General features: G+C 38.5%; 1 protein-coding gene across 1 annotated transcript in view; it reads right to left on the bottom strand.

Moving 5' to 3' along the window:
• MOCOS (molybdenum cofactor sulfurase) overlaps window positions 1-23,494 on the bottom strand; it is a 213,001-nt gene that overhangs the window by 175,118 nt on the left and 14,389 nt on the right. Inside the window, exons 2-3 of the mRNA XM_069852989.1 lie at window positions 16,167-16,256; window positions 13,525-13,591 (exon numbers count right to left, since the gene is read on the bottom strand). Of these exons, the coding sequence (XP_069709090.1) occupies window positions 13,525-13,591; window positions 16,167-16,256 (157 nt within the window). The remainder of the gene's footprint in view (window positions 1-13,524; window positions 13,592-16,166; window positions 16,257-23,494) is intronic.

Raw genomic sequence — 23,494 nt, 5'->3', positions numbered from 1 at the left:
CATCCAGCATCTGCACTTAAAATGACTGTCAGCAGCAGCTCCAGACTGCTGGCTCCGGTACCAAGGGTGAATCTCTGGAAGAAGCGTGGAAGGAAGCCGTGGGAGAATATAACAGCACATGACCAAAGCTGGTACAGCATATTTGTCACAATTCATCTCACACCTCCCTTAAAAGCTGTCTTCAAATGCTTTACCACATCAGAATGCATGGAAGTCTGATGGCAATCTGTTCACCAAGGAGTATTTGGCTGTATTTTCTTTTACTTATAGAAAGTGGCGCTGATCTGCATGCTACACAGAATAGATCACCAGGGCAATCTCTTTCACTGTGGTTGTAAAAACAAGTTTAGCAACATTTATATTTTGCTGCGATTGAACCTTCCCACAGAGCTTCCATTCACAAATTTTAAATTACTTACAATATGCTTTGCACCTCAGTAATTATATTTGAAGTTACCAAGTACACACACGCTCTCTTCTTCTAATGACCCACGTGTGCTTGAGAGAAATTACTTCTGAATATGTTTAATTTTAAAGTCTTCGTTTTACACACTGTATGTAATCAAACTTCTTATTAAACATTGCCAAGCAATCTGTCTCATTTAAAATGAGCTGCTAGAAGAAGTAAAGGTCCATTAAGCTGTTAATTGCACACTAAAACTCTGATTTCTTGAAGTTATATTGAATATACTTTCCTAAATGCTTAATTCTGTATTTACCTAATTCTACTGCCATAGCTACTACACTGGTCAGGTATATGGTGACAAATAAACAAAGCCACACCAGCAATATTCCCCCATGTAGAAAGAGGGAGCAAAAATGAGGATTTCGTTTCTATTTCTCTTGTTTCAGTTTGGTATGGAGAATTTCACTGTTCAGGCAGAAAATACAATTGTGCTAATGTAGAAATGCAAGTACACCCTAAAGGCAGACTGCTTCCTACAGTAATGGCTTAAGTGATTTCAGAGCTCAAATTCATTGCAAGTAAACCTCAATTAGACTTGAAAATGAATGTCAAGCAAGTAGAAATAGGAAATGTTATATGCTGCTGTTTTTAAATTACTTATAATGGAGGTCAAAAAGTACTTTAGGCTGTGAAAATAAAACTGAGATGACTCCAAAGCATATAAGCCACAAAGAAATATTTTCAAAAAGATTGCCATCTCTTATATATGGTTCTGAAGTGATTTGAATGCAGGACTTTGTTTGCAAAAAGCACTATCAAAACATTTAAATTTGAGTGCATCACAGTGAAGAAGCATCAATGCTTTTTACATATTAGCTAATTAACAAGACCTTACTGCACATCAAGCACCCTTGTCAAATAAAATTGTATTTCACATTCTTAAACAACTTTGTATCCATTTTTGTTTTAGATTGTAGTAACTTGAATAATATGATAATGAAATTAGAGTGGAAAATCATGAAGCATATTTCATTTCTCTCAGAAGGCGCATAACTCAAAGCACAGTATCACATGAATGCTGACAGTTCTCCTTTTCTCCCTCCATATTCAATCAGCTGTGCAGGTCTCCTCAAAACACTAAGAACGCAGTAATTAGCAGTAGTATGAGTAAATTTATCACATCTCCTAGGAGACCTCTGTCAGGGGAATTTCTCTCCTCCAAGTCTATGACCTGTCAATAGCAACATCTTCAGTCACCTGGCTTTTCAGTCTTTTCATAGAATCAAAAAAGCAAAGAATCAAAGAATCATAGAATCATAGAATAGTTTGGGTTGGAAGGGACCTCAATGATCATCCAGTTCCAACCCCCCTGCCATGGGCAGGGACACCTCCCACTGGATCAGCCTGCCCAAGGCCCCATCCAACCTGGCCTTGAACACCTCCAGGGATGGGGCAGCCACAGCTTCCCTGGGCAACCTGTGCCAGTGCCTCACCACCCTCATCATGAAGGAATTCTTCCTTAGATCAAGCCTAAATCTGCCCCTCTCCAGTTTATACGCGTCCCTCCTCGTCCTATCACTACAAGCCTTTGTAAACTGTCCCTCTCCAGGTTTCCTGAAGCCCCTTCAGGTACTGGAACGTCGCTATATGACCTCCTAGGAGCTTTCTCTTCTCCAGGCTTAACAACCCCAACTCTCTCAGCCTGTCCTCGTACAGTAGGTCCTCCAGCCCTCTGATCATCTTTGTAGCTCCTGTTCCAACAGCTCCATACCCTTCTTATGTTGGATTCCAGAACTGGACACAACACTCCAGATGAAGTCTCACAAGAGAGGAGTAGAGGGGTTGATCCCCTCCATTGCCCTGCTGGCCACACTTCTTTTGATGCAGCCCAGGATACGTTTGGCCTTCTGGGCTGCGAGCGCATACTGCCGGCTCATGTCAAGCTTCTCATCGACCAGCACCCCGAAGTCCTTCTTCGCAGGGCTGCTCTCAATCACATCATCCCCCATCATGCACTGAAATCAGGGATTGCCCCAACCCAGGTATAGGACCTTGCACTTGGCCTTGTTGAACCTCATGAAGTTCTCAGAGCTCTACTTCTCCAGGTCTCTCTGGATGACATCCCATCCTTCCATTGTGGCAGCCTCTTATAAAGGCCATGCTGTTATAAAAAGGCAGAGCACCTTCCCGGCAATAATTTGTGGTCAATTCGTTCCCACTTTGGAAGGCCTGTGACAGCTCTGAATCCCTAGGCACAGCACAGCAACATTACTGCACTGTCCCTGGGAGGACAATTGCAACCAACAGCTCCTCAGTAGAAACACCAGAATCCAGGTGCTTTAGCCCATTCATTGATACTCATGCTGACAGCTCCGATTTTCATGGCTCCAAACAAGGAACAAGGTTATTCTTTATCACCCAACAGAAAAAACATCCAAAGAAATCAAAAGGGCCCCAAATTTACAAGAGAAAACAGCATGAGTATTTTGTTAAGTACAAACAAGACTGAAATATATCAGCACTATCTTTCAAATTACAATAGCTGTTCAGGGCCTGAGAGTTCAGATTAAGAGAATTAAATTTCCAAAACTCAGTGGAGTGTGTGCTTATTTAATTAAAAGCAGGCAAAATTTCATTTGCACTTCATTGTTAAGAATACCACCTATAATATCCCATTTTGCCAGTGCAGCTTAACTCCAATTTATACTAAAAGCATATTTCATCAAACTCATTCTGAAGTTCATTACAAACACTAAATGCCAGTAGTATTTGCTATATTGATCCAACCCCATTTAGATGTCTAAATAGGCAAACATGGTCAGATAAACTTGGAATGGCTTGGAAATGTTCTATGCTTTTTCACATGAAGTCTTTTCTATTTGACCTGCTACCGTGAGTGACGTTTTGTATCCTTGATTTTAAATTTTCACAGGTATGGCTCAAGGTGTTGAAAAACTACAGCCTTTTCTTGCTTATACCTGTGCCTATAAAGTACATCAGGTTATTTTATTTCCTTCTCACAAATGAATCAGCATATCATACTCATGACAAGACTATATCCCACACAGCAAGCATTTCTCAGTGACTGACAGAAACTTATCCTAGTGCGTTGCCTTCAGCCACGTAGGAAGGAGGAGGGCACTGCTCCCACCCAGTTTGTCTCAGTTTGGTTACCTGACCAACATCATGGTTGTTTAGGTTTCTTCCTTGGCTAAGATAACCTGCTGCTGACAGATTTACTAACTCTTTCTATCTACCACTGTAACACATTTATCTCATCACAAATAAACACAAGCAAAGTTTCATTCATGGCTAAAAATACAGAAGTTATCTGCTCATAGAACACTATCTACATAGGAGGAACACAACGAGATAGAATTAGGAGGTCTGTTTCAATCCAGGCTCAGTCACTGCCTTCTTAAACTCTCAGCCACACCACTTCAGAGGTCTTTACAGTTTCTTATTCGAATCTGAAAGTACAGTAATACCCAAAAAGCTAAAAAGGCAGGCTGTGTAACAGTCATTGTAAATGTACCATTACAAAAGTGTAGATAAACCTCAAGTGATGGAAACTTTGCAGAGGAGGAAACATTTCCCAAGTATTTCAGTAAAAAAAGACACACTATGCCATGTATACGATATTAATGGAGTTCACACACAGCATTTTGGCATAATTAAAAATCCTATCTCTATGGTCCACTGTTCAGTGTTTGGAAGGCCCGACAGGTACTATCCACTAAGTTTGTACATGTGGACTTCAGCGTTTGGAGCATATCAGTATGGGACTAAAGGGGTTCCAGGACTGCAGGGCTAGCAGAGCAGCTTGTATAACAGAATGTTTTGGATTCTAGTTTTCACTTTCCACAGGAAGACAGAGCTGTGTGAAATAAACCAAACTGCAGCTTCTATGAATTTACAGCAAGATTGTAAGCATCTTGCTGGCAGGCAGATCTTATTCTCCCGTCACGAGGAAACTGACATGGACAGCAAGTGAACTGGAGATTTCCCAGCAGGCTCACAAGAAAGCCAGCCTCTAAAAAGATGTCTGGGTGGGACAACACACTGAATTTTGGAATCAACGGGTCAGTGAATTTATTCTTAGCGGGGCAAAAGTAACTTCTGTCTTGCATCTCTGCCGTAGAGTGCTCCCCTTGTTAGCACAAAAGCTTCAGTATTATATTCCTGAGGTCAGTTTAGTGTCGTTCATCACCTCTGGTCTTTTGGTGGGCTTTTTGGTTTTGCTTCCTGCAAGACAACAGTTTTCATACATAGTTTACTCACAAGTCAGAAAAATCTAGTCTGTGAACAGATTTTCCAAATAAGTGGTTTGTATCTTTAAACCTCCTTTATCACAACAGGTATTGTGCAAAAATGTAGTGAAATACTAAACATCTTTCAAAAAGTAAAGAAAAATTAATGAAAAGCAGTGGTAAGAGGATGGCTGAGAAAATACAGAATGCTGAAAAGCTCTTTTGAACATTATTGATTGTGAATACTGGATACATTACAAGCCTAGGGAGCCTTCATAAAATCCAAAGCATACACATCTTACTTCTCTGAACAGTCTCACCATCCAAAAGCTTGCAATAAATTCTGAAATGTTAGCAGCATATTACTGAGCTGGCACTCAATAATAATAATGATGCAATTTTCTTCTGCCTTGACACATACCAAATATACTAATAAAATCTAGCAAATTAAACCTGGATTCACTAGACATTATTAACCTTAAAATAAAGGATATAGATCTGTTCAAAATCTTCTTTCATTTATCTTTCATATTCCTGTATCTTACTATGGCTTATGCTGCTTCTTAAAGCCACCCTTCTGTTTCAAGGATTCAAAAAAATCTGTGTTTATAACCTTCATATTAGAAGTTGAAAGTTTAAACCAGGTGAGAAACTTGCATCAATGAAATAAGCAGACAAGCAAAAGAAAGAAAAAGGAAAGTTTGAAGGAATACTGCAAAGGTCAGTCTGAGTTTTACGCACGCACTTGCCACATATTTTCAAACTACCGATGAAAGCTACTGTGTTTAGCTTCAAAGAACTAGACACTCAAATTGATCCAAGTTAATTAAATATTTTTTTCTCCTTCCAGCCAATGTGGCTTCCTACACAATACTTATCTGTACAAAATCTCACAGTTATCTTTCATTTTTGCTCCATTCCTATCAGTATCAACCAGTTTATGGACAACATTCTCACTTTCAGCCTAGCATGAAAATTCAGAACAAGAATAACAGGAAAAACCATCTTCCAACTAATTTATTACATTCTAGAAGAATCCCCACAAAGAGTGCTTCCTTTCATTTTGGAAATCCATTGTGTCTGCATGTTTCCTCTATTTATTTGAAATGCCCATGCCATTTCCTTATCCTTTCAATACAGTTGATCAGCTCACATCACCATTTAAAGAATCTCTGTCCCTGTTACCACAGCCATTGATTGCCATACTGCAGGACTTATTCCAATGACCCATTCTATTTTGTTTACTTATTTCAGAAAGATGAAGGCAATCCAGAACAAGCCCAGAGCCAGGATCAGTGGGATTGGAGAGGGGAATGAAGAATACACCTTGGTAGAACAAAACTGAAGAGCTTATCTTGTTGAATATACAAAACCAAGAGAATGGGACAGGTCCCTTTTACATAAATGCATCAGAAGTTGTTAATGGGTGAAAACACCACAAAAACCTATAGGTAAGAGAAAATTTTAGCACAGAAACAAAAGGACACTGACTTCTCATTAGGCAGTGGATGAGTGAGTTTTCTAGCCCTTCCAGTGGGGAAAGTTCATGAACAGTACATGAGAAGTACCCTGTAACAGCAGAAGGTAAGACACAAAACCCCTGAAAGTTATGTGAATTCCCACTCTTATTCAAGATGGGATGAGTTTATTATCTGGCTCTCCTGAAGCGTGGCACAATAAAACACCTACTGGGCTCTCTTTTCATCCCGGCTTGGGCTAAAGCAGCCAGTTTTCACCGTGTCATTACCTCATCTTCCCACACTCCCTGTTCTGCTTACTCAGTTTCCTCTGCTCAACATTGCTGCTGCAGTGCTCCTGCTGGCTCCACTCCCTCTAACACACCACCTGGGGAAGCCTGAAAGCTGTGCCCTGCTTTTTGCCACTGAATGGTTTGAACTTTCAGCAGGGTACCCATGTCCTCAGTAACATACCGTTATATATTTAATGAACACAGCTAGCTGGCATCTGCCTGTGGACAATCGGGTTGTCCGTGCTGAGGGGAGGAAAAAAAGGCAACGATCATAACAGATGTGAGATACTGACTGAGAATTTCAGCAAGACGACAGGTTGCTGAGGTCAGCAAAATAGAAAAAAAATGCAGTGTTAGGACTACAGCATCTAGCATGGCTGCTGTAAATAACCTGTTCATCAGAGAAAGAGAGAGCTAAAGGTACATGCCATTGTTTGGCAAAGCAAATATGTTCACTCTGTCTGTGAGAAGACTAGATGTGCTAGAGATAGTCTGGAACAACACATAAAAGCCAATGGCATTATTAGAGATGAGAAGGCAGACACGTTTATATTTGATGCAGCAGAGACAGAAGATAATTCTCCGGCTATATCACAACTGAGAGAAAAAAAGCCCAAACAAAACACCATAGTTAAACTACTCAAACACTGCAAAGCCACCTGCCCCCAAAGTTACCTCTACTTACAGCTCATATCTGCTACTGGAGAAAAAATAATGGAAGTTCCTGAATACATCATTATATTCAGGAGGTTAGAAGATCACCAGTAGTTTAGAAATATATATATATATTCAAAATGTAAATAATATTCCATGAACTAGCTAGCCCATGTTCGTAATGATAAAAAATTATAAGCCACACTAATAGCTATTTACTTAAGTGGATTTTATAATAAAACCATTTCAGTGGATACCAGTGCTTGAAGTGCTAAAAATCAAGACAGGATGATGAGGTGTGTGCAACAAAAAACAGTTCCATAGAGCTGAGGAAACAGAACAGTAAGTAGAGTCAGAACGGGATGGAGAAGAAAGACTCATAATGCAAATGATGATTGTTCAAGGACTCAAGACTGCTGGTTAAAACTGCAACAAGGTGGGGCATGGGTAGCAAATATAAAGATAAGTGCAAAAAGCTCTGCCTTCCAGCAGAAGTGACACCAGGAGTTTCAGATTCATGGAGACGCAGATGCCACCAGGGATGCCCCTAGGGATGCTTATTGTCTCTTCGACAGCTTAATTATAACAACAGATGAATTATTCAGATTGCTTTACAAGTGAAATAAGATTCAAAACGCAGCTCTATACTGGGTTTGCTAACTTCACAGAAAGACTGTTAGAAATTACATAAAAGGTGCAGTAATAAATTATCTCTGTGCTTCTAAAAATAAAGATTAATTAGTTTTTCCCAGGGTTATGATGTTAAATATAACATAAGGTATAAACAGAATAAATTAAATTTTCATTGGTCAGGCACTTCTCAACAGAGGATCATTGAGTAAGTTTCAGATGGTGGAGCAAACAGCAAGTGTCTGCAGTCTTCAAAAAATTAGGCATGAGAAAAAATATCAGATGAACTTTGGACAACATATATAACTCAAGATGGCATTCAAAATTTCTTAACCAGACCTGAAGCAAATGGAGGACCTCTTCAATGCTATATAACTTATTCTGAGAAGTCCACTGAAGTCAAAACAAAGTTGTGAAGCACAACAGGTGCCCACAGGGGTCAGCAGGAAGTACTTTTGTGCGAAATAGCTGGTCTTCCGAAAGCCTTATTTAAAAAACAAATAATCATGTAGGCCAGTAATGAAGTCGTCAGACCTTCCTGGAGCTGGCAAAGGGACTACTACAGTCCCCAACAGCTAGACAGGGCCATGTTACAGCTCACTAAATAGCAAGGGCAACAAGATTCACAGACCTGTCTCACTGTAGTGCTTCTTAGGCAGCAACTGCAAATCTACAAGAGGGAGGAACACTGCATTTCTTTTACAAGTATTGTACAGACTAGGGAGGAAAAAAAGCTTTAATAAAAAACCCTGAAAGGGGCAAAGAAGAGATGAAGATAAGGGAAAAGTGCAATTTGCATTGGGGAAATGTCACTATTTTCATTCACGTATTTTGTTCCAATTGGAATACCTTGTTTGTCAACTCAGGTGCCCTTTCCTAGGGATCCTCATGGACAGAGAGGCCATCAGGTCCTTGAAAAAGCGCAGCTGAAGAGCCAGGGAGACCATGTGCCTTAAAAAATTTGAACTAACATGGTGGCCTGAATCAAAGTTAGCCTGTACCACTCTCCCTATTCTAAATGTTATTTAGAGAGCAATGGCACAACAAGATGGCTTTTAAATTTGCTTCTTTGCCACAGACATATTATAAAACCAGATTCTTGGTTTCTTTTTTCTGAATTGGGAAAGAAAAACATTAAAGGTCATATCCATCCTTTTTTAGACCTCTTTGCAAAACACCCTCTAACCACCCACAGAAATTAAACCCAGAATTGCCCAGAACCATTTCATCCTTTCAGTTCATAAACCAGCAGTCTTTACCTCCATATTTTAATTTATTTTGCTGAAATATTTGTTTCTTTCAATAAATGACACATTCCAGATTTGGCTCTCTTTGCAGCAAAGATAACTCAAACAGCATGGCCATGAATGCATGAATTTCATTTGCTGCAGTCTCTTCATAGAAACCATAAAGGCATAAAGCTAACTACCAGAAGAGTAACAGATCGTATTAGCAAATTCCCTTCTAAACTTTCAGGTTGTCATGTTAATGGTTAATGAATTTATTAAAACAGAGATGAAAGTCCAGGAGCAAAGTTCCAAAGTAAACCAGACTGGTTTCACCTGTTCTTAAACAACTCCTAACACATTTAAAAATAACAATACCCATTTCCCTGTCCACAATTTTTTTACTACCTTGCATAGGATTGCAAAGTTTTAACCCACGAAAAGTAATGGATTGAATCCTAGAAACAACTGCTTATATAACAGAGCCCTTTGTCTTCATTTAAGTTTACTATCCATGCTAAGAAGAAAAAAAATAGGTTTTCACAGTTGCATTAAAAGGCTAAATGTAGCCAGGAGAAAACAAGGATCTTCTGCACTGCAGCCACTGCTCTGTTGTTGCTCAGTGCATATCAGTGCACAGTGCTGGGATATCAGCCAGCTCACTGCGAGCACTCTGAGATTGCTTCATCGCACGCTTACATAAAATCTCTTCAAGAACCATGACGAAAAAGATCAACCCACTTGCCTATTATCAAACTATTCCAAAACCCCCTATCTGTTTTTCATAATTATCTTCTAATGCTTCCCCTATTTGCCACTTAGAGAGTGTCTCCTTTGCTAGACTTCACTGACTATGGTATTTCAGACTTGCCCAGCTGAGCACTGGGATTAGGAAAAGCAGCATGTGCCAATGGCATTCTAAAACAAGCATGCAAAAGGGCTGAACCATCTTAGTTTTAAAACAAGGGTTTCAGGTTGATAGGTACCCTTACAGAGGACAGGATGCAGCGCTCGGATGTCACTCATCCATACAATCTCCCATTGATGACCTTTGCAAAGGACAAATCAATACTAAGCAGATACTGTATCTAACATTTCTTACTGTGTAGGAAAGGTCAACCAATTTTCATGTATGTATCAGCTCTAACTTTACTGTTTTCAGACACAGAACTACATAAACCTGGGAAGAAGGCAAAAGTTCTTATCTTGCACATAGCACCATTTCAGAACATGTGATAATTTAAAAAAGAAGACTTTGAATGGAAACTTATTTCATAAGCAAGGTATGATGCTTATAGAAGAAATATAAAGCTTTACCTTACTATCATGAGATGATCTCTACTAATACAATGAAAATAAAATCATAAACAACATTTACAACACTGCTTCCTTAGTAAAATCTGGCACAATCTGTGTGTTTTACTATGGAAACAAATATTGTTTTAAAAACACTAAGCTCTTCACATAAATTTTGTGCCCACACAATATACCTTTTCTTCATTCATATACACAGACCACAGAGATTATTCTCTTACAGTTCACTTAGATGGCATATTTTGAGAGAAGCCTTTACAGAAATACACATTTTGGTTCTATATTTAAACTTGATCCCATCTGGCTCAATGCCAAACCCTTTTAGCTTCAGTGAGAAAATTCTATAATACACATATTGCCACAGTCTAAGAGATGCCTGGTGCTGAAACCTTAGCTGAAATTTCTTGCTTTTTTTTTTTTAATGGATTTGAATTCCCAAAGTATGCGTAAGTTTAACATTTTATAGAACCTGAAAGTTCAAGGATGAACATCAAAACTCTATTAAATTCAACAACACTGTGTTTAAATGAAAAAGGCATCCTGCTGTATATCTTAAACACACCACAAACATAAAACATAAAACAACACTAAAACTTCAGTCTGGCTGTAGTTAGAAGACACTGCTGCACTATTTGACACTGCAAGTGTAAGATCTACAAGGACAATGTCTTAAAATACTCATAAAGGTGGTATTTTAAAAGGCTTGCATATGGGAAGAGGGTTATTTAATACTCAGTGTAATGAATTTCTGAGTTGCATTATCTCTGCAGCGTCATAAGGAGATATTGCACTCACGTTCTTTAGTTGTATGAAGTGGAGCAATGTCATTTCCATACATCTGTAAGCAACATCATAAAAAGGATCTACAATCTTTTGATGTATACATTCAATAGATTTAGGTAAGGTTTATTACATTTCTTGCATCTTCTTCTCAGCATCACTCATGGCTAATGTAGAGATACACGTAATGTTGAAAATACCTCAGCATTTCATTTCAAATAAAGAAAAGCAATGCTTTTAAGAATGGTTATTTTTTATTCTTATTGTAGTTGAGTTGGTCAAAAGGAAAGTTGTTTTGATTATTGTAATTTTGTAGATCATCCATTAACTCAAGTATTGACTTATTTATGTTATTCTCCTGCAAATCCATATTCTAAGAGTGTTTTCTGTCTGTCAAGGAAATATGAAAGAAAAATGAAATCATACAGTTTTGTGCTGTGGAACAGTGTACGCTGCCAGATTAGGAAGGTCTGTTCTGGTGCTATTATCATTAATATTGACAAATATAAATCAGAAATTAAGCTTTGTGTTTATCTTTAATTACCTGCTTGTGTCATCTCATCGGAAAATTAATTTTTTTTTTAAAAAAAACCATCATGTTGTCTTAGGATCAAATACTGAGAAAAAGCCATACTTCAGGCTGTAGCCATGTGCGAAAAGCAAAATTATCAGCAAGCAATTAATTTTAAGATTTCTGAAACTACCCACTGAATTACTCTTTCACTGAAGAAAACCAGTCTCTGCACTGTGATGCAGGACAGAGCTTCCTGTCTCCCGTTCTTGTCATATTGCTTATTTTGATTAGCTGCAATGGCATGGAAGTATAGATTTTTAATATACTTTTATTGCCTTTTAGATAGCTGACTTACTGACAATGTTTTTGGGGCATTTTCTTCCTGAATTTTTATGACTATGTCTTTTTGATGACTGTGCTTTTTAAATTTTTATTGGGGAATAATGGCTGAATTTCTATAGGGATACATGACAAATTCTATTACGTGCAATACTGAAAATGTTCATTTGGATGCAGCAGGCTTTATATTTTTGTTCAAGAAAAACCCCAAACCAAACAATACAAACACGGGTATGATTCTTGTCATCTCCCATCCTGCTCCTATAAAGGCCTCACCTTATAACCCTAACCCTTACCCTGGGATTTTTAAAGCAGGATCCAAGTTAGAACTAATTGAAGATGTTTCCTCTTTTTAAGTAATCTATATAAGTTACGTAGTGGAAACCAGAATCCTAAGGCTACATATGAGCACATAGGTATGCTCAGGAGGTTCTGCAGGGCTGTAGGTATTGCTGTACCTGGCTGTAAGTGTCTGCTTTTGAAAACAGCTTTTCCTCATAGATGGTCTATTTCCTTTCATTTGAACCCACATTAATAGGTTGCCATCCTGCACAACATAAGAGAGTTTTTCTCCTGAAAGTTGGTAGTGAAGGAGGGGAAAGGCAGGGCAGGAGGTGGGGGAGGGAGGGGAGGACAAGGAACAGTTTATAGCCCCCAGCAACTTCCAGCTAGAAATCTTGGTATTTTTACTCCCTCATAAAGGTGCAGTCAGAGAAAAAGCCACAGGAAAGTGTAAGACAGGTTTTCTTCACTATAACTACGATCATTGCAATGCTATAGTTCCACTGCTTTTGATCTGAATTCTGTGATGTATTTTGGAGAAATCTTGGCTTTTAAGGAAGATGACGAAACAAACAGGAATCCATGACACTTCTTGCATTGCACAAAGAGTGCCATTAAAAGCAGGCAAATAAACTCAAAGCATATATACTCTTCAATAAAGTTATATTCCATAAAATCATAGAATCATGGGACGGTTTGAGTTGGAAGGGACTTTAAAGATCATGTTACTCCACACACACCCTGGCCATGGGCAGGGACAGCTCCCACTAGATCAGGCTGCCCAAGGCCCCATGCAACCTGGCCTTGAACACTTCCAGGGAAGGGGAATCAACAGCTTTCCTTGGCAACCTGTTCCAGTGCCTCACCACCGTCATCGTGAGGGTCTAGTATAAATCTGCCCCTCTCCAGTTTATACCCATTCACCCTCATCCTATCACTACTTGCCTTTTTAAAAAGTTCCTCCCCAACCCTCTTGTAGGCTCCCTTCAAGTACTGGAGGGTCACTATAAGGTCTCCTCAGAGCCTTCTCTTATCCAGGTTGAACAACTCTCAGCCTGTCCTCATATGGGAGGGACTCCAGCTAATAATCACTTTTGAGTTTCCAACTTCTATACCTTAATTAAAACTGGGGACTTATATTACAGCACTAATTTAACTTGAGGAGTTTGAGAAATGAGGCATGTGGGAGAAAAAGAACTGACTTCTTCCAACATTGCCTATCCAAGTACGTAGTGTTTTAAAACAGAGGTGTTTTCTCTAGATGTGACAGATGACCCCTCAGAAAATGAAAGCACATCAAAGCCATCAAAACAGCACAGGTCTTATCAAAATCAAAACTATTAAGTACATCATACAACGTGAAAGAAAGATTATTCTACCTGTATCGGACATGCTCAATTGTGTCATATGTCAGCTTGCTGCTGATATTCTGACTATGAGGGTTGCCTAGGAGACAATAGAGATATAGAAGTTAATCATTAATCACAATTTTGATATTATTTTTTTTTCTTTTATCAGAATATTACACCAAGGCAGCCTGAAAAGATGACAAAGAGAGATTTACTATATACTTCACAGCAATGCCCTTCGAGCAGTTAGTCAAGACGAGGGATATCTAACGGAAGAAAGCAATTACGACAGACCTTGAAATTTCAGCTGGATCTCTTACTAATACTTAGGCAGTTCGCTTGAAAAGAAAATGCAACTGCATATGCACAAACATACCAGGAAATACTATAGACAAATGTACATTCATAAATGTATTTGTGCATTAGCTAAGAAGCAATTTAGAAGATACAGCATCTTGGAAATAATAGACATTCATGACTGGACACCAAGAATAAACCTCTTTTTTTTAGTCTCTAAAATTCAAACATCTCGTGAAAATATAAATTTCATTGCAAAATTAGTAGCATCCTTAGCACAGCTGAGCACAGGCATGTATTAATTAAGACAGAACATAAGAACTGAATGAATTCATCTTCTTGAGCAAAAAAGATTACAGCAATATCCACACAGAAACAGAATGCTTTCCTATTACTAAATGCTTAAAAAACATGCCTAAACAGTTTGGAAAGAGAACAAGAAACAAATTGCCATATTAATGCAGCTTTTGCAGTAAGCTGCAATACTAGATGCTCTTTTTTGTTAAATTTAAATATCACCCTGCTGAAAGTTATTGAGGGAAGGTTTTGAAAAGAATAATAAATTTAGAGCTCAAAACCAAAATTAATACCTGAACTTTTAATGTCTGGTGCTTCATTTCTGCACGTTCCAATTCAAATATTCTCAATTTAGAAGTGAGAATCTCTCTTACGTACATTCTTTTCCCCCATTTACACGTGCAACAGCTAAACTACAGTTCTTTGGGCCTCCGGATTATCATCAAGAAAATATAAAAAAGCTGCAAGTCAGAATCCCTCTTCATTCACACCTCTGTCTGTTAAATAAACTCTTTTTATACAATAGTTACTACCCTCAGAGTATCAGAGATGTAACTGAAAAAGAGATTTGACCATACTAGAGATCTCATTATCATTTTAGATGAAAGCAGTATTAAAAAAGATACAATTTGTTCTCCCATAACATTATAGAGTGCCATACAAATCTGCTCCAGACTGGCAGCACTACTATTTCTATTCACAAGCACTCAACTGATTCACAAGTTCAATTTTTTTCTGCCACAGATGGCACTTATTATAAGGGTTGAACTCAACATTTGAAATGACTAAGATCAGAGTGCATACATTTCACTTTGCAATGGCTGTAGTGACAGAACATTAATTTTAATATCACTGACATGCACTTGAATGGGTGATTTTGAATGTAATCAAATCAACATATCTTGTTATAACAGCAAAAAAACCTATCCCAATCATGAATAGCATCTATTTCATAGTGGAACTTAAATCCACGCTCTAGATCCTGGCTTTGCCAGCATTCAGGAAACAAGAGAGGGGGAAATAACACGTAGAACAGCACATCAAAAATGAAAACTACCCAGAATTCTCAGGTGGCTCACCCAGGTGATAAGCACAAGTGTGCCGGTGTTTGAGTGAAGGCAGCTTTCTTTTAAAGTAGCAGTACCTAGCTCCCAAGTGAGGAATCACTTTGCTCTATGTATCAGGGAGCACAGGAAAGACGCAAAACTATAAAAAAGGACACATAGCCCACAGATAGTAACACACAGTAGGAAATTTTGATTACTTCAGTGGGACTACTCGCAGCACATATAGATAATACTGTACACTGTACTTTTTTTCTGGTTCTGTTTGAAATCACTCTAATGTAAACTGTCTCACACAGTAACAATATTTCCTAAACAACAAATGCTGCTGCCTTTGTAGAAACGCACATTCAGTGTGTGGCTCTTGGCTAGATAATAATGTTCAAAAGAGATGAAAGGTTTAAGTAGAGGATCTCAGAAATACTTTCAAGTTGCGCTGAAGTTTCCACATCCACAACCGCAACAGCTAAATCTCCACCCAGATATTGCACAATTGTGCAGAAATATTTTACTCATATTCTTATGTGCAAGATTACTTTAGTATTCCTTCCTGATGATGCACCTAAGTCCAGTAGTCTGGGAGAGGTATAGCACCTATACCCTGACCAAATTAATTTTGGGTCTTTGAACTAAGCTTTCTTCTAAATAAAATGCTTTACTGAGCCATAGTATAAGGTCCCTTTAACGACTCTCACTGTGAAGGGGGTGGTTCTGGATTCTGGTCCTTGTATAAGAAATTGGTTTTGCATTTTGTGACAGAAAATGAAAAAAAAAAAAAAGACTGAACAGAGTACTCAGAGGTACATTGTCTTTGTTTATTCTTGGCCACCAAAGAATAAATCTAGGGGTGACACAAATGGACTGACTCCATTGTAAAATCACTGGTCTTCTAACTACTTAATAGCAGAGCTTAAAAACCCACAGAAGTACTTTTCCAACAACTCAAGAGGCACAGTTTTGATCTTTTTAGATGGAAACTTGAGAAGACTAATGGGAACACTGTTTTGCACTTACCATAAACGTTGTTTCTGAGGTCATCAGTAAAAGCTTTAAGAAGACTCTCTGGGAAAAGTGCTGAACCGGCATGGTCAAGGTAAGTAATCCCTAAAACAGAATAAAATTACTAGATTCAATTTTTTAAATGCTTAGTTCAATTTTCCCCCACAGACTACACTGTGAAGTGTATGCAGTACACCACACAAAAAGTCAATTTCCCTGAAGTTCCTGGGTTGTGGTATTTCTCTGCCTGATTTAGAGGTCCCTATAGCTCTCAAAAAATGCTTCTCAAATACGTTCCAATAGTCAGGCAATGCTAACAGCAAGGCATCTCTCATTAAACAGCAGGAAAAAAAAGGAGGATGCAATAGAAGCCAAACATTTCTAGTGCATCTTTATAATTTTTAATTAAATATTTTAATAAATAAATTAAATATTTTAATTAATAAAATATTTTAAGAGGTCCTTCCTTTCATGTTCAGATTACACGTTCTTTGGAAGAGAAAGAACCTTTTGTTCTGGCTGTAGAAGACTTTGCAAAGCTGGTTCCTACAGTCACTGTATATTGTTACAGCCTGTTTCTACAGGCACTGCTTATGAAAACTACTATGACCATAATGATAACAATTATTTTTAATAGCAACCATAGTAGTGTTGCCCCCTTGTTGAGAGATGAAGCAGCTCTTTCAAGAAGTGACAAGGTCTAAATCATGCTTGAAGCACAAAGACAGGACTAGTTTAAGTTTTAATGTATTTACATATTTTTTTTCCACTCTGCTGCACTTAGCATTTAATTCATTTTTTAAATCTCCTTTTATATCATTAAACTATTGCAAAACTTTTTAATAAAAGCTTATTGGAAATGAAGGCTTTTTCACGTGTGGCTATTTTAGATTTCTTAATCTTTAACAATTATTTCATTTCTCCAGTGTGTTTCATGCTTTTCATAACATTTTTTCATTACACTTACCTTAAGTATTTCAACTTATTTCAAATTTTAATAGCGATGAATATGATTAAAATTAGAATTGTTTAAGTATTTTAAAGGCCTTCACTTTCCATGGGGATTTAAAATTGAGTTAAGCTTTAAATGAGAAGCCTTCACACTTGGAAATACATATAATTATATATTATGCTGCTGTAGCCGTGATTCATTGGGTAAAGATGTGATGCAGTGCTAATGATAAAATGAATCCAGACACCCATCCTTTCTCTTATTTATTATCTTGAGGCCCTCCCTGCCTCAGGATTTCCCCAATTACAGTGTCTAGCAAAAGCAGGATTTTAATGATGGCTTGAAGTTAATCAAGTGTTTTGGGATGCTTTGAGGGGTGGAGAAGAGGGGGAAAAATGGATTTATTTATTAACAGTATAGACTTTTCAGAGTTTTACTTGTTTTTCTTTAAACCCTAGAAAGTTTCTCCCAAGCAGTATGAGGCGGCACATAGAAGTAAACGGGGGTCTCAATGAACACGAGCGTCCTTCTAGTCCAATTTCTGACAGGAGAGGTCACAGCTCCGACCTGAGCAGGGGGTTTGGAAGGAGAGAGACATACTGTGTCATGGCAGGAGAGACCATAGGTGTCCTCAGACCAGAGCCTGCCGTGCAACCCATAGCTTGGCACTGAATGCCTCTGCTCTGGGGTGGAGTTGATGCAGGGAGTAACAGCCACGACCCCCAACAGCAGGACCCAGCATGATGACAGCAGTCAGAGCTATACACAGCACTGGCAAAGGCAGCCCTAGAGCTGAAAAAGGGAAAAGGTAGCCCTGAACCAGACACGGGGGAACGACTGCCATCCTGGAGGCACTGGTGGCAAACACTCCCTCTCAACAAAGCCTGCACACAAATGACATTTGGCTTATTAGATTTTACAGGCACCAAAAGCCTGCCCAAGCAATGCTCCTCCAGAGGCAGACAACTGCCAGGTTTGGATTCTTCAGCCCTAAGGAGGCTGACAGCATTGAAGTGATGATGCAACTGGAAAGCACGAGCGAAAAATGAGCAACCAGCTGAGGGTCCTCAAACACAAACCCTTCTCCCATGAAAGGACGGGCACTTAAACTTCCAACCTCCCAGCTGACCTCCCTGTGAGGCAATGTGGACTAAAAGATCTCTGGGTAAAGGCACCTTACATGAGTTTTTGAATTTGATGCATTACATAGCTCATTACGAAGGACAATACTGTGGTTTTGTGAAATGGAGGTAAAAACTCCAGCTGGTCGCTATTTGAAGTCCTCTTCTGGGTATATATTACTGTGAAAATGTGGGAGGGCATTTGGTTGAGGAAGAAAAGAATTATTAATTCTTAAACTTTTACTTTCTCTTTAATGCTGCCATTTAATTGAAAACAGGGAACAGCATTTAATACTCTCCCTCCGCGGCCCAAAAAAAGAAATAGGCTCTGATTGTTTAAGACCACGCTGAAACAAATGTCCTTATTGCTACTGCACTCTTATACTGTAGTTTTCTCTTTGCTGTCTTATTTCAAAGAAATTATATTTTTAAAGGAAAGAAAAAAAATGTGGCACATGCATAACACCAGCAAAGAAAAGAACATTAATAACTTTCATTGCGCTCTTACCCGTTTTAATAACATTTGCTATTTTAACTTTATTGAATGCACATTAACCAAAAAGATTTGTCAGTATATACAGAATAATACAGTTTCCCCTATTTCACTGTGATATTTAGTATATAAGCTGTCAGCACTATGATATTATACTGTTTACAGGAAGTAATAGGAGAAAGAAAATATAATAATACCAGCCAAAGGAAAATTAAAATGCAATCTCTATCAGGACGTGGTTTCATTGCTCAGGGAAAATGTAAAATTAACTTTTCATTTAATTTACATGCTATTATGTTTGCAATGTGTAACTGACTTCATTGATCTAATAATATACCACCTATTTGATAAAATCACATTTCAGAAGTAGGCTTTTTTATAGGAGTATCGAAAACCATTCATTGTGTCAGCATTAGTTATGGAAAGTTATTCAGCAAGAGTAGTGGCTCATAAGCTGTAATATTCATATGCTAATACTCTTGCAGATGAATTTTACATGGGAAACTCTTTGGGAACCAACGTGGACCATTCTGTCCTGCTGAAGAAAGTCCCAGCCCAGCTTTCTGTTCTCCTTCTGCGCTACAATTCATCTCTCAATAAAGCATCCACCACCTCTGTGTGCCTGCCTTGGCTCCTTGTAGAACTTCATAAGCGCACATGCACATGGAGCCTCAGAAATGCCAGGGGACCATTCAGTTTAACTGAACATTTCTATCTCTTAAATGAGAAAAATATAAAGACCATTTAATTTGGAGCATTTTAAAATTACAGTTTAAGACCAAGTGAGAACAGTCAACTGTAAATAGTCCAACTGACTGCAAAATACACAAGGCAAAAAGAAAATACCCAGATTAATCATTTGGAGCCCAAATACCTGATTCTGACAAAAGCACACTTCCCTAAATAGCAACTCCAGACGACTTTGAAGAAATTTAAAGACATTATTTGATGAACTGAGAGTAGAACAAGGCAGTTACGTCTTTATTACACGTTTCAGTAACTATTAAGCTATATATACATCTACCATCCAAAGGACAGTCTACAGGAGTAGGAGTACAGAGAGACCATGGAGGCACATCCAACAATGGCCTGGTGGCACATGGAGAGCAAGCTCTCTCCTCCTTCACGCTTTACCCCTAAACACGTGCCCGGTCATCCAGCTCCTATCTGGCTAAATTATTAGCACTTTAATATTATGGAATATGTTCTTTTATTCCCTGAAATTGTTCTTGGTACTACACCTTTCTGAACTTTGACTTGAGGATCACTTCCAAAAATAACCAATTTACTTACATAGCATGTGTCTGCTCCATGTCCACCACTTAAATCTTTTGCCGTCCTGTGATTCTACCATGGTCTCCAAAACAAGCCAACCTGCACTGTGGCATCACAGGTTTATCACTGCCCCAGTACTTCAAAATTCCTGCACTCCAGCTGATTACAGGCTGCCAGTTACACTGCCAAACATTTCATAATGAAGAATGAAATGTGTAGTTACGAGGCAGCAACTGTACAGAGTCATAAATTTTGATTGGTGGATATAATTGCAATTCAGTGGGATTATGTACACAATTTTACTTGGGAAGCAGATACTGCCAGTGCCCTGGGGAGACAATATATATCTTAAGCACAGCAATATTAACAAAAGCAGTATGAAACAGATTATATGAAAGCAAGCTGAAGGCAAAATAAAGCATTATCAGTCAAAAGATATATATGAGAGATTTTCATACACCAAAACAAAACCAAGAGAAAACTGGAACAACCAAGTGTCAAAATAGGAGGAGAGGGCTCTACAGAGGTTGTAGACAAGTGAAATATTATTTGGACACAGTGAGGTTTTAACGGGTAGTAGAATCACATCAGGTATCTCAGGTTATTTTTGTCATGTAAGTCAGATGCCCCTTAGAGGTAACTCCCTCTTTCCACTGACTGCATAGAAGAATTTAGCTCCACCCAGGGATGCTCCTAAATTAAATGTCAAAAGTAGATTTAACTATGTAACAGACATGACTTTTATAAGTGTCCAAAATCACACAATGACACAGGACATGATACGCCCACACATTGTATAGACACATAAAGTTCCTGGTTCTGCAAAACCATTAATGAAGTACTTTAAAAGAAAAACAAAAGGAAAAAAAAAATCCTACTATTATGGCTTGAGATTTGCTTCTTCTGGATATTTTCTGGATTAAGTATTTCGTGAATATTGTTATCTGTATCTTCAGTTCCTGTTTAGCACTAATTTAGACAAAAGCTATCAAAACCAGAGTATGTTTTCTGAATAACAACATGCCTCTCACCTAAACACTCCTCCTCTGTTAGACAAGGTAATGTTTTGTATTCCTTGCTTAAGGCCAAGGAGCCTGTAAAAAGACCACAAAAGCATAGTGCTTTTATGGACAAGGCCATAGATGCCCGCGGCCTGAATAGCTGCCATGCAGTTAAAGGAGATGCTGTTCCCCAGCATGATTTGACTTAATTGCCACAGGCCTGGCGAAGTAACACAGCAGTCAGCCTGCAGCCACGGGCCACATTCCGCTTCCCACTGCCAGAACGCCAAGTTCATCAACTCAAGTAATCACAGCTCGACCCAACTGTCAAATGCTGATCCGCACTTGCCTGTGAGCAACCTGGATAATGGTATCAATATTTTAAGGACCACTAACAAGCTACTGAGTTCTGTGGGAAACTGATGTCTAATTAATGTATTTTAGTGTTTGACTTGACGGACTGATTACAAAAAGCAAAGCATGAAAAGTGCAATTGCATTTATCCGTAATAAGTTCACATTATTTTTCTCCACAAGCTGTTGGCTTGCATCATTTGCTCTCCTTGAGTTATTACCTACAGCTAACCACACAGAACATTCAAACAGTTTACAGTCAACACCATGCACCCATACCAACTCCACAAAGGCTCTTTAGTTGTCTGGGGTTATTCCAGCAAGCACTGGCATTATTCTGTGTACACAGGCGCCTACTTGCAGCTTATAGTTTACAGCTTGCTGGTATTGAGGTATGTGTGATCGCTTAGAAAGCAAGGATTTCCCACTTATTAAGAAGTCACATCTAACTCTATGAAATCTCTTTCACAGCTGCAGACAACAAAAAAAAATAAAGGCATGCCATCAAATTTCATCATTTGCCAGCTCCTGTGCTGAGACCGCAGTAAAGGGATCAGTCAGCACCCACCTTCATTCATGTGGTCTATCTGTAATACATGACTCCATTCAGTGCTCACTTTTTTACTCATTAGGGCATGATTAAATACCAACTGACCTCCAATTTTATTTCCACAGACACCTCTAACAGTTTGTGTGAGAACAGCTGAAGCCCTTCTGGTGGGCATGAATCAGAGGTACTTCACCTACATGCGAATAACACAGTGCAGCCAACTGTCTCATCGTCTTTGGATAAAATATAAATCACAAGTGATTCATATTTATGCAAGTCTTCAAACAACTGTAGCTCACCCAAACTGAAACTAGCTTTCACACCTCCCTAGCGAGCATAATATCATCTTTCAGGCTCTTTTTCTTTCCTTTCTCTCTGATGCAATTGATCAAATGCAAGAAGAGTTGAAAGAGAACATATTCCCTGTTCTTCTGTTTCTGGAAAATGCTTTTGTTGGTATTGCTTGAATTTTCACAGAAACATTCACTTTTGTGTAGGAAAAAAGCATTCAGAATTTCCACTAGGACAAAAGTATGATGGTAAAAAGCAATGTTTAAGGAATCTTAATAATAATGGTTTATAATAGCAGTCATTAGCTAAACATTCTAGTAGCATTCTCCTGCTCTTCTTTTCTTCACATATTTCCTATAAAACAGCCACAGGCTTGCAACATGTCAAGATAATGTTTGAAACTGACTTTTCTAGTCATTTATATTTCTTTCTTTGTGACCTGAATTAATTGGATTCATATAAAATCTAGGACAAATCAGAGACTTTAAACATTCCCTGCAAAATATATCAAATGAAATGTGCAGTGACATATAGAAGTAGGTCTTATTAATTACTTTATGGGTTTCCAAAAACACTAGGAAAAGACAAACTAAGTTCAAAATAACAGAAAACCAAAAAGTTACTCTTTTCTTTATCCCTTTCACTTAGAACTCATTTTATTACACAGAAACACTAAAATAACTATGAGCTTCTGGGAGCCAGAGCCCTGGGTTGAATGTGCAATCATAGGAATAATTAATAGTAATTCCTGCATGGGAACTGGCACATGCAATGAATAGTGAATGACAAACAGCAAACCCTGACTGTTGAGGCCTTACAGAAGTACTTCCCAGCTTCTTGATGACAAGACAACGTGCAATGCCTTCGTAGACAAACACAACAGCACCTCCCTCTGCTGGCTTTTTCCAGCAAGAGAAGAGGCTGCTACTGCTCACCAGTAATAAAGTTATGCTCCAAAGGAAGTTCTTCACAGAAGTTTCCCCACACACAGTTACAGCCCTTAATCAACTTATATCATCCTGCAAATAGTCTGTTGCCAGGAACAGATAGTGAGGATCAACTTCAGGAATATAGGCATAAAAGAAACGTAAGTTTTCCTTCAGCACATATCAGGACTATCTTTCAGAGGCAAACATATAAAACCAAGTAACGACATTATCAAGAGGAACTGTGCAGATTCAAAGACTGTGAAACAAAGAAAGTGAGGACTGTTGTCCTCTCATGAAACGAGAGGTCTGAGAAGACTCTCCTGGCCTCCAGTGTGTAGACCTTTGCTACAATAGGTGACTACACTTATCAACCAAGCC

The sequence above is a fragment of the Phaenicophaeus curvirostris genome, chromosome 3 (assembly GCF_032191515.1).
Source record: "Phaenicophaeus curvirostris isolate KB17595 chromosome 3, BPBGC_Pcur_1.0, whole genome shotgun sequence".
In the NCBI taxonomy this organism is placed as follows: Eukaryota; Metazoa; Chordata; class Aves; order Cuculiformes; family Cuculidae; genus Phaenicophaeus; species Phaenicophaeus curvirostris.
This window is presented reverse-complemented; position numbering and strand designations above follow the sequence as displayed.